This window comes from Lampris incognitus, chromosome 5, assembly GCF_029633865.1.
Source record: "Lampris incognitus isolate fLamInc1 chromosome 5, fLamInc1.hap2, whole genome shotgun sequence".
In the NCBI taxonomy this organism is placed as follows: Eukaryota; Metazoa; Chordata; class Actinopteri; order Lampriformes; family Lampridae; genus Lampris; species Lampris incognitus.
In genome coordinates this window covers 59178799-59190618 of record NC_079215.1, presented here as the reverse complement: position 1 = coordinate 59190618, position 11820 = coordinate 59178799, and the positions used below count along the sequence as shown (strand labels likewise).

The window sequence follows — 11820 nt, the reverse complement described above, 5'->3', positions numbered from 1 at the left end:
CTGACAATACTATTACAATATTCATATGTATACCCTAGACATACTCTGGCCTCTTCTGTGTGGTGATCAATCCATACAAGTACCTGCCCATCTACACAGATGACATAGTGGATATGTACAAGGGCAAGAAGAGGCATGAGATGCCCCCCCACATCTATGCCATCACAGACACGTCCTACAGGAGCATGATGCAGGGTAGGACACACACACACACACACACACACACACACACACACACACACACACACACACACACACACACACACACACACACACACACACACACACTTGCTTGCTGGTAGTCCATCGAGTCCGATGATCACATCCCTCCTCATTGACAGTTTGTTCTTTGATTACTGTAGAGTCCAATTCTTGATCCACAAGTTTTACTGCATGTAAGGCAGATGGTTAGATCTCTGTGGTAGATCTCCCGCCATTTGGAACGGTTGATGGCAGCTTGCTCCTGTCTCATGGGAATAATACAACACTTCTTCAGTGATGTTTTTAGCTGGTCTTTGTATCGCTTCTTCTGACCACTTGCGGACCTGGTAGCCTAGATGAAGCTGTCCATACAGGACTTGACGTGGCAGCCATTCTTGAGGCATCCTGATGACATGCACAAGCCAGTGCAGTTGGTGTTCAGCAACCGTGGCTTCTATGCTCTTGCAATTTGTTCTAGCAAGAATCTCAGCATGAGGGACATGGTCATGCCACATGATCCCCATGATTCACTGCAGACACCTTATGTGTAACCGCTCCACCAACCTTAGGTGGTGGCTGTATGTGACCCAGGCTTCACAGCTGTATAGGAGAGTTGTGATGTAGACAGCTTTGCAAACGGCAATTTTGGTGTGAAGGTGTCTGTTATGGAAGACCTTACGTCGGTGTTTGCCAAAGGCTACAGAGGCTTGTTTGATTCTATTATGAATTTCGTGATCAGTGTTGCAGCCCTCAGAAAGGATGCTGCCCAAGATAGTGGGTGGTAGGCTGGACCTCTATTGGCATAACACCTTAGTCTTGGTGGTGTTGACTGATAGACCCAGCCTGCTGTAGGTATTCACCACTGCAGCAAGGATAGTTTGCAGGTCTTCTGGTGTGTGTGCCACAAGACCACAGTCATCAGCATACTGCAGCTCAAGGGCCTGCACTGCAGACTTGATGGTTGCCTGGAACCTTCGGATGTTGAAGAGGTTTCTATCTAGCCTAAAGTCTATTGTGATTCCACTACTGTCTTCCGGATCTTTACGAAAAAGTTTCGTGGCACATAGGAGGTAAATATTGAAGAGTACCGGTGCCAGCACAAACCCTGCCTCACTCCAGTGCATACATTAAAGGGTGCTGATTCCTGCCATCCTATGGCCACCCGTGCCACCATTCCATCATAGAACTGTGATAGAATGTTCACAAATTTGCTTGGACAGCCAAACTTTCTCAGGATTTTCCAAAGTAGCTCTCGTTTCACAGTGTCAAAAGCTTTGGAGAGGTCGACAAAAATCATGAAAAGGTCCTAATGTTATTCACTATACTTTTCTTGTAGCTATCTTACTGTGAAAATCATATCCACAGTACTTCTGTTCTTCTTGAAACCGCACTGTGATTCTGGCAGCAGATGTTGTGTCAAGTACATCACCATCCTGCATAGTATGACCTTTGCTAGGACCTTGCCTGCAACAGCTAGTAGGGATATGCCATGACTGTTACTGCAGATGGACTGAAAAAAAACCCTGTTTTTGTACAGGGTGACAATTTTAGCATACCTTCATTGTTGAGGGACACTGTCCTGGTCCCAGACCTGCAGAATGTACTGATAGATCATTCTGATGCACAAGTTATCCGCCTTGTTTAGGAGCTCTGCTGAGATACCATCACTGCCAGGGGACTTATTGTTCTTGACGGAGTTGGTGGCTACAAGTACTTCTTGAAAAGTTGGTGAGTGGTCAGGGTCTGGGATGGGCAGAGGAATTGGCAGCTCTTCCAGGACGGATTGGTCGGTTAGTGAGTGCTGGTTAATTAGGGCTTGAAAATGTTCAGCCCACCTTGCCAGGATCCGCTATTGGGGTGTGATAGAACAGTTCATAGGGCCATATGTACTCTTTATGGAATTTTAGAAGTTGTGCATATCATTTCTAACAGCATATGATTGAATCTAGTGAGCTTTGTTCTTCCACCATGTATTTTGCCGAGTGTGCAAGGTTATTTGTACCTCCTTACGTGCTATTTGCCACTCCTGCCGAAAGTTGGTGGATTCAGGGCAGTTGAGAGTATAGCCCTGGTAATTAGATAATACACCTTATTATACACTCACCGGCCACTTCATTAGGCACACCTGTCCAACTGCTCGTTAACGCAAATTTCTAATCAGCCAATCACATGGCAGCAACTCAATGCATTTAGGCATGTAGACATGGTCAAGACGATCTGCTGCAGTTCAAACCGAGCATCAGAATGGGGAAGAAAGGCGATTTAAGTGACTTTGAACGTGGCATGGTTGTTGGTGCCAGACGGGCTGGTCTGAGTATTTCAGAAACTGCTGATCTACTGGGATTTTCACGCACAATCATCTCTAGGGTTTACAGAGAATGGTCCGAAAAAGAGAAAATATCCAGTGAGCGGCAGTTCTGTGGGCGAAAATGCCTTGTTGATGCCAGAGGTCAGAGGAGAATGGCCAGACTGGTTCGAGTTGATAGAAAGGCAACAGTAACTCAAATAACCACTCATTACAACCGAGGTATGCAGAAGAGCATCTCTGAACGCACAACACGTCGAACCTTGAGGCAGATGGGCTACAGCAGCAGAAGACCACACCCGGGTGCCACTCCTGTCAGCTAAGAACAGGAAACTGAGGCTACAATTCGCACAGGCTCACCAAAACTGGACAATAGAAGATTGGAAAAACGTTGCCTGGTCTGATGAGTCTCGATTTCTGCTGCGACATTCGGATGGTAGGGTCAGAATTTGGCGTCAACAACATGAAAGCATGGATCCATCCTGCCTTGTATCAACGGTTCAGGCTGGTGGTGGTGGTGTAATGGTGTGGGGGATATTTTCTTGGCACACTTTGGGCCCCTTAGTACCAATTGAGCATCGTGTCAACGCCACAGCCTACCTGAGTATTGTTGCTGACCATGTCCATCCCTTTATGACCACAGTGTTCCCATCTTCTGATGGCTACTTCCAGCAGGATAACGCGCCATGTCATAAAGCTCGAATCATCTCAGACTGGTTTCTTGAACATGACAATGAGTTCACTGTACTCAAATGGCCTCCACATTCAACAGATCTCAATCCAATAGTGCACCTTTGGGATGTGGTGGACCGGGAGATTCGCATCATGGATGTGCAGCCGACAAATCTGCAGCAACTGCGTGCTGCTATCATGTCAATATGGACCAAACTCTCTGAGGAATGTTGCCAGTACCTTGTTGAATCTATGCCACGAAGGATTAAGGCAGTTCTGAAGGCAAAAGGGGGTCCAACCCGGTACTAGCAAGGTGTACCTAATAAAGTGGCCAGTGAGTGTAAGTGCCCAGTAAAAATAATGCCACGAGTGAGAAAATGTTCTATCAAGGGAATAACATTGATGTAAGCCCTTGTACAAAAAGAAAAGAAAAAACCTGTACATTAACAACATTGTGTACAAGTTGCAAGTACCTCTGTTACTTTAAAATGACAATGTTGTTAAAGAAGAGATACCTCTAGTTTAACTAGTACCCAATAACCTGACAGAAGGAATTGCTGATTTGTTTACTGACAAGGTAAGCATGCTTCCCTTTGCCAGTTTTCACAAGGGGTCCATAAAAGAATTTAACGTCATTGTAGAACACCTGCACATGATGGACAGATGAATCCACTTGTGTTGCTTTGAGGAGAAAGCTGATTAAACTGACGGTAGCCAGATGGTATTGGATTTCCATTCTTAAATCTGGCAGAGCCAGGCAGTGCTTTCTACGTGGAGCCATTGCAGCTTTTAATTACTGGCTGAGATAACTGACCTCTAGTTATTTAAAGATACACTTGCTGTTATGCTATGGGAATTTGGTATTTGTATTGTGTAATTTGATTTTTTTTTTAATTTTACTTTCTGTTCGTTATGTGTCGTGTTTTTTTTTTTGTCTCTGCTGCACAAAAAAATGCCCCTGGGGATATTTAAGATCTACAAGTACTACTACTACTACTACTACTGCTGCTGCTGCTGCTGCTGCTGCTACTGCTACTACTGCTTTATAAGAAAACCTAGACTTAAATATTTCCATGCTCCTTTACTTCTCTTTCATTAGATTGGCAGTGCTTGCATTGCTTATATGAATAACGTGCCCATGGTACATTCTCATGTGTCCTGTGTAACTTTTTCAAAACTCTTCCTTAGTTAACAGATGGGAAACCAAATCGTTTGTTCCCAAATCACTGAACTGTTCCTCAGTTGCATTTTTTCAGAGAGGCTTTATTTGGCCTAATGTTACTCATTTCCTTTTGATTTTCCCGTTTAACAGATCGTGAGGATCAGTCCATCCTTTGCACGTAGGTCCCTTTTTTCTTGTTTCCTATAGTTTGATCTGTGACCTCATGTAGTTGTTTTTCTATATTTATCACAGACAGTGTTCACCATTTCTAGTGGCCATTTTGACTTCACCCACATCTATTTAACCTGCTTTCATCATATTGCAATCACTCACATATAGTGTCTTTCATATTTTTTTGTTTTAATGGCAGTAGTCTCAATTCAAACTCAAAACTTTAGAAACGTTTTCATCCTCCCTTATTTCGCTCTTTCAGAGGCGAGTCAGGAGCAGGCAAGACGGAGAACACAAAGAAAGTCATACAATATTTGGCTCATGTAGCTTCCTCCTTCAGGTCCAAGAAAGATCAGGTCAGTCAAGTTTCCCACTTTCCCATCTTTTTATCCTCCTCATATTCCCCACTTCTTCCTGTTCTCGCTGCTGTAATTTTCCACATGCAGCACATAGCATCCATGTTGAGTGTATTCACCTCCTTGTGATGTGTAGTTGTAAGACAGAAGCAGCTGTGTAGCAAATACCAAACATTCTCTTCAGGTCTGCACATGCCTGCATCACTGCTCTGCAATGACCAGAAAGTGAGGTGTGTGTGTGTGTGTGTGTGTGTGTGTGTGTGTGTGTGTGTGTGTGTGTGTGTGTGTGTGTGTGTGTGTGTGTGTGTGTGTGTGTGTGTGTGTGTGTGTGTGTGTTTGTGTTCATATTCACATTGAGCTGGCATGTATGAGCTAGAGATACCACGTGATGATGCCTGTGTACCTCAGTGGTGCCACATCTGATAAACTTGTGTTTTTGTGTCTCATCTGATTTGCAGGGTGGTGCAGTACTGTCACATGTGAGTTCATCTCTCTGACTCCTTATCACAGACTCATAATCTGCCTTACTAACAACAAAACATCTTCCCTTGTCTGGGTAATAAAGGAATTACACCGGGATTGTTTATAGAATGGGCCATGGTAATTACAATGGAGGATAAAATGTATGATTATGAATTGATGAGGAAGATTCCTCAGCAAATTAACTTTTGTTGTATGCCAAGTCAATTTAATAAAATCATTAGCTCTGTCCCTTTGTAAAGGTCACAGATGGTAATTTTACCCTTGTGGTAATGAACTGATTCGCAGAACACCCATGTTGACTCTGTCAAGTTTGCCTGATACACTGGGTTTCCTTTCTATCTGGTTTAAGACTGTACTTGCAAGTATTCCTCTCCACCCACAAGCTATTGTTGCTATCTCATCTGGTTGGCCTTGAATGACTCTAGTGCACTCTAGTTAATTTCCTTTTGAAATACCTGTTTGATTTTGCATACATCTGCATGGACAGGGAATGGTCTTGTTGGGTTTCATGCTGGACTGCACTCGCTGTGGCTGAGAAATATACGTATATCGGAAGGAGCACCATTTAACGTGTGTGTGTGTGTGTGTGTCTGTGTGCTCGCCTTGTTGGTTAAGGAAATGACATCTCCTGAGGTTGTTCTTTTCCAACCTGATTTTTTTTACCTAGTTTATTGGGTCTAGTCAGAACAGGTGTATATTCATCAGTGAATCTACAACTAAGCTATGCATGGTTTAAACTCATGCAAAACATCTGTGTTGCTGTTGTTCAAGGAAAAGGATGTCCTTAAGTTAAACTAATGATCAAATATAATTGGAATCATAAGCAAGTTCAACCACTAATGTTTGTGCCAGGGGGAACTGGAGAAACAGCTGCTGCAGGCTAACCCCATCCTGGAGGCCTTTGGCAATGCTAAGACTGTCAAGAACGACAACTCTTCAAGATTTGTAAGAACAGTTTTAAACCATTTTGCAGACCAAAAAAAAAAGAAAGAAAGAAAAGAAAATGTTAATGCTGCTTAACACTTACAAATAGTGCAATTTTCTAAGGTCATTTAAATATGTTTCTCTCATAGGGAAAATTCATAAGGATCAACTTTGATGTCAATGGATACATTGTGGGAGCAAACATTGAAACTTGTATCCTTTTCAAATTCAGCCATTTATTATTTAGCATATGGCATTGTCAGAGCATTTTACACGTGCAATTTTCTTGTTTTTTTGCTGTTGTCTAACTTGACGGGAGTACCGACAGATCTGCTGGAGAAATCTCGAGCCGTCAGACAAGCTAAAGAGGAGAGGGCCTTTCATATCTTCTACTACATGCTGACGGGTGCAGGAGACAAGATACGCTGTGAGCATTCAGTACACGACAACAAACATTAATCCCTGTTATATTCCATATTTGCATGAAGGTGGGCAGTGATTTTTTTTCATTAAGATATCAGTCAAGATTAGACATTTCATAAATTATCTTAAAAGTCCTTATGAAGACTTAGAAATATATCAGTAAAACTTTAGCTTCCTGTTTTCCAGTCATTTTGAGATATGAAATCAGATTTCACCCTTTGCTACTAAGAGCTGTTAATGTTTCATGCAAGCCAGGTAGTTGATTGTTCCTATGTGAATAAAAAGGTTGAAATAATAAAAAGAAAAAAATCCCGAGATGGTTTACTAATATGTATTTTTATTTGATAATATTCTCTCCCCCTCTCCAGCTGATTTATGTCTGGAGGACTATAGTAAGTACCGTTTCCTATCCAATGGGAACATGACCATCCCAGGCCAGCAGGACAAGGATTTGTTCACTGAGACCATGGATGCCTTCAAGATAATGAGCATTCCAGAAGAAGAAAGAACTGGTTCGTAGCTGTGTCTCGACTGGCAATTTTCTGTGGCTTATTCTTGGTCAATGTAAGAGAGAATTAAGCAACCACTTTGTGTCAAAATGTGATTTTGGCTTTGACCCCCCCCCCCTCCGGAATATGTCAGGACATGCCCAATCCAGATTTCACGAAACATGCCCAGTCGAGAGTGTTTGAACATGTTTTTGTTTTGACCAAATTTTAAATTTCTCTTTGGAGGCAATGACCTTTTTTTTCTTTAATAAATTTACTTCTAATTTTTCCCCCAATTTAGTGGCCAATCGATCCCTATTTTAGTTCAAACACCCACCCTCGTACTGTATGCATTCGCCAGCTTCATCTCTCCGGCCGGCAGTCTCGAATGGGACGCCTCGCCACTTTCGTGACAAGGTGAATCCAGGCCGAACCACTGCTTTTTCCGACACACACAGAGACGCATTCATGTGACGAATACAAGCCGACTCCGCCCCCCTCCCGAAGACAGCGCTGCCGATTACTGCTGCTTCATCGAACCCCGGTTCCCAGTGGGCAACTGTATCGACAAAAAAAGCGAATGCTTAGACCGCTACACCACCGCGGACCCTGAAACCAATGATCTTAATCGATTTTGTACAGAGGGAGCTTTTTTTTTTTTGAAAACGAGGAAAGCACAAGTCAGAGTAACCCCATACTTCTCAGTAAAAAAAAAATGGCTGACACTGAACATGATCTGCAATTGAAAACCCCACACTAATTTTAAGATTTTCACCAAACCAGGTTCTATGGAGATTTATGATGACAAAGCCTAATTCACTCTCTTTGAATGTAGAGACAAGTGTGTGAAGTTGGTTAAATTTTTCTGTTGGTTTGTTGAATTGGGATGGTGATTAGTCCCATAAATATCAGCGCAAGGGATTTAACATCAGATCCTGTGTATTAATTTTACTTTACATTGTGAATATGAATGTTGACATGCTACAATCTAATGTTGTTTGTGGTGGATTTCTAGAGACTTAAGTGCTGTAGCGGTTTGAGTAAGAGATGGGGTGACAGTCAGAGTGCAAATCTGACAAAAAATGTTTTTTGTTATGCACAAGTCAACAGTACCAAGGACCAATGTCTTACAGTACATGACCCCTTAAAAATCACTAATGCTGGGATCAGACTACACGATATTTTTGTCTTTCACGATGGTCAACTGTAATGTCCGTAGACGCCTTGTCTTACTGACATAAAAATAATTCAAGAATGAGCCGACTTCGTAGGTTCTTAACTGTGTAGCTTCTACTAGCGTTCATCCAACATACAACCTTCATAACATGCGCGTCTAACTTCCTGTATACGTCACACACACTGCACGTACACCCGTGAGTAGGTCAAGTTAAACACATGACAGGACCTTCAAAATAATAACGTCTTTCATTCATTATATCTCCCCCTCTAAGATGATTTTCTAACCTGTATATCACCCCCCTTTTCACAAAAAAAATTAAAAAAAATCCCCCACAGTACACAAGTCCATACGCCTCACAAATCCAGCCGGATTGCTGGCTTGCTCACCCTGCCAGAGCGAGTAACATATGGTGTGGAAGTTGGCATTTCTGCTGCTCGGGACTCATCCGTGTTTCCATTCTCCCCTGGAGTGACATGGTCAGGATCCCTGCTGACAAAGGTGAGTGTTTTGGGTGTGGCCAACAGGTGGCGCCTGTTCCTTCTGTAATGTTCACCTTGAGCTGTCTCTACTATGTAGGATCTGGGAGTGGAGCTCTGACTATCAACAACTGCTGGCATTGTCCATGTTTTCTGTCCATCAAGTTTGGTGAGTACTGTGTCACCCGAGTTCAGTGGGCGCAGTGTCCGCACGCCGTTCCTGCGGTTGTAGTAGAAAGCCTGCCTCGATTTGGCTGCGGCGTCAGCGGTTTTGATCAGTTCCTCTTTAGGCCAGGCCGGTTTCAGGTTATGCTGCAATGTGGGTAAGGTGGTTCTGATTCTCCTACCCATGAGCAATTCTGCTGGACTGGCTCCAGTGGAAGAAGAGGGTGTAGCTCTGTATGTCAACAGGGCGAGGAGAGGGTCTTCCCGTCTTAATATGCTTTTGGCTATCTGAACAGCCCTCTCTGCCTGTCCATTACTCTGGGGGTAGTGTGGGCTTGAAGTCACATGGATGAAATCATAATCCTCACTGAACCTCCTCATCTCTTCTGAAACTAGTTGTGGCCCATTATCGCTAACTACAATTTCAGGGATACCAAAACGTGCAAATGTAGCCTTCAGCCTAGCTACAACCTGACTGCTAGTAGTTGTTGGTAGATTTAGGATCTCCAAAAACCTGGAATAATAGTCAGACACTATCAAGTAGTTTTGCTTTTTGTACTCACACAGGTCTATGCCAACTTTCTGCCATGGTCTGGATGGGAGCTCAATTGACATTAAAGGCTCTTTTCTCTGTGTGTTCTTGTGTTCTCTGCAGAATTGACATTGCTGTATCTTTGTTGTAATGTGCTCCGTCAATTTGGGCCACCACACTGACTGGCTAGCTCGCTCTCTGCACTTAACTATCCCCTGGTGCCCGTCGTGTATTCTCTCTAAGATCACCTCTCTCATCTCTGTGGGAATGACGATACGACTGCCTCTGATGACTAAACCATCTACCTCAGATAACTCCCCTCTCACCTGATAAAAGTCTCTGACTGTCTCCGGCACTTTATCGACATACTCAGGCCAGCCGTGTCTGATGAAGCCCAACACTGTCTGGAGCTGCAGATCCCCATCCGTGCTCTGTTTTATCTCCTGCATCCTTTGAGGTGTGGCAGGCACCTGGCCCACGATGGCATCAATGTGTGCCGCAACATCATCATGAGAAGCACCATCTCCGTAGCGCTGCTCTGGGCCTCTGGAGAGTGCGTCAGCCACAGCTAACATTTTGCCTGGTGCGTATTCAGCCACTGCATTGAAACGCATCAGCCTCATTAACAGTCTCTGGCACCTAATGGGCACATTATCCAAGTCTTTGCTGTTCATGAGAGGCACTAGTGGTTTATGATCGGTGACAAGTCTGAAATTGTCAAGCCCAAACAAGTACTTCTCGAACATTTCACATGCCCAGACGCTGGCTAAGCACTCTTTCTCGATCTGTGCGTACCTTGTCTCTGCGTCACTCAGCCGTCGGGAGCAGTAGGCCACGGGCTTCCAGTGTTCCCCGTACTGCTGGAGCAGAACGCCTCCCAGCCCGTAGCTGCTGGCATCTGCTGACACCACCGTAGCCTTAGTGACGTCATAAAAGGTGAGTACCGGGGCGGTGGCGAGTGCTGCTTTAAGGTCTTGGAATGCTCTGTTCTGTGCAGGTCCCCACAGCCACTCTGTCGTTGCTTTAAGCAGTCCATAAAGCAGCTGACCTACAGTGGACAGCTCTGGGACGTATTTTGCCAAATAGTTCACCATCCCGAGGAACCTCTTGAGTTCCGTCACGTTCTGGGGCTGAGGAAAGTTCTCTATTCCGGCCACTTTGTCCGGGTCAGGTCTGATGCCTGCCTCGTCGATGACGTGACCAAGGAAGCGGGCTTGTTTCTGTTTGAACTTGCATTTCGCTTGGTTCAGTTTGAGACCTGCTGTTTCAATGACCCCCAGCGCCTCTGCTAGGCGCCGGTCATGGATTTCCTCAGTCTCTCCATGTATAAGGATGTCATCCATGTACACCTCTGTGCCCTCTAGCCCGGTCAGAGTTTCCGCCATCTTTCTCTGGAAAATCTCTGGAGCACTCGTTATACCAAATGGAAGGCGGCAGAAAGCATACCTCCCAAATGGGGTGATGAAAGTGGTGAGCCCCCTGCTGTCTTCATGCAAGGGGATCTGGTAAAACCCACTTGCTGCATCCAACGTTGTGAAGAACTTTGACCCTGCGAGCCTTGGCATTATTTCCTCCATAGTGGGCAGCACGTATTTCTCACGTTTCACCGCTCGATTCAGCCTCCTGAGGTCAGCGCAGCAGCGAACCTCTTTCTTGTTCGGTTTCAGCACCGGCACCATAGCGGCGCACCATTCTGTGGGCTGAGTCACTTTTTCAATAATGCCCTCATTTTCCATGCGCTGCAGTTCTTTCTTAACCAGTGGTACAAGTGGCAGCGGTATCCGTCTGGCTGTATGCACCGCGTATGGCTGGTGTAACGGGGGCAGTCCTATGCTGTTCTATGCTGGTCAGCCTGCTGCATGCCCGTCACTCTCATCATTAGCTCTGCGTTGTGTTCTGGTTGGGTGGGGCCCCAGGTGTTGTGGGGGGCCCTCAGTCTCTCATCATCATCATCATCATCATCATCATCATCATCATCATGATCAAGGAAGGAGGGGGGACACACAGGACTCTATTTGGCCCACCTTGCCATTTATTTTGGTTTCAAACCCTTCGACAAACGTCCAGTCCTCCAGCGGGAGCGGTGTTTCTTACGGACGTGGGGGTCGAAGTTCAACCACTGCCCGGACTTCACTCGTGTGCGTTAGAAGGAGAAACCGTCCACGGGACTCCGATGTAAGAAAGGATAAACAAGTATTTTATCCCACAGCTTGCAGTATCTTCTTACAGGGATACTCAAGGTTACGTTCTCCTCAACCAGCAAAACTGTCCTACGGTAAGAA

At 44.8% G+C, this 11820-nt stretch overlaps 1 protein-coding gene across 2 annotated transcripts in view; it reads left to right on the top strand.

Moving 5' to 3' along the window:
* Nucleotides 1–11820, top strand: part of LOC130112542 (myosin-9-like) — a 204522-nt gene that overhangs the window by 4421 nt on the left and 188281 nt on the right. Inside the window, exons 3-10 of one of the 2 annotated variants that reach the window (XM_056279956.1) lie at nucleotides 39–195; nucleotides 4491–4518; nucleotides 4774–4867; nucleotides 5326–5346; nucleotides 6203–6295; nucleotides 6424–6487; nucleotides 6603–6701; nucleotides 7066–7209. In XM_056279956.1, coding sequence (XP_056135931.1) covers nucleotides 39–195; nucleotides 4491–4518; nucleotides 4774–4867; nucleotides 5326–5346; nucleotides 6203–6295; nucleotides 6424–6487; nucleotides 6603–6701; nucleotides 7066–7209 — 700 coding nt within the window. The remainder of the gene's footprint in view (nucleotides 1–38; nucleotides 196–4490; nucleotides 4519–4773; nucleotides 4868–5325; nucleotides 5347–6202; nucleotides 6296–6423; nucleotides 6488–6602; nucleotides 6702–7065; nucleotides 7210–11820) is intronic. The other variant, XM_056279957.1, reaches the window with a different exon arrangement.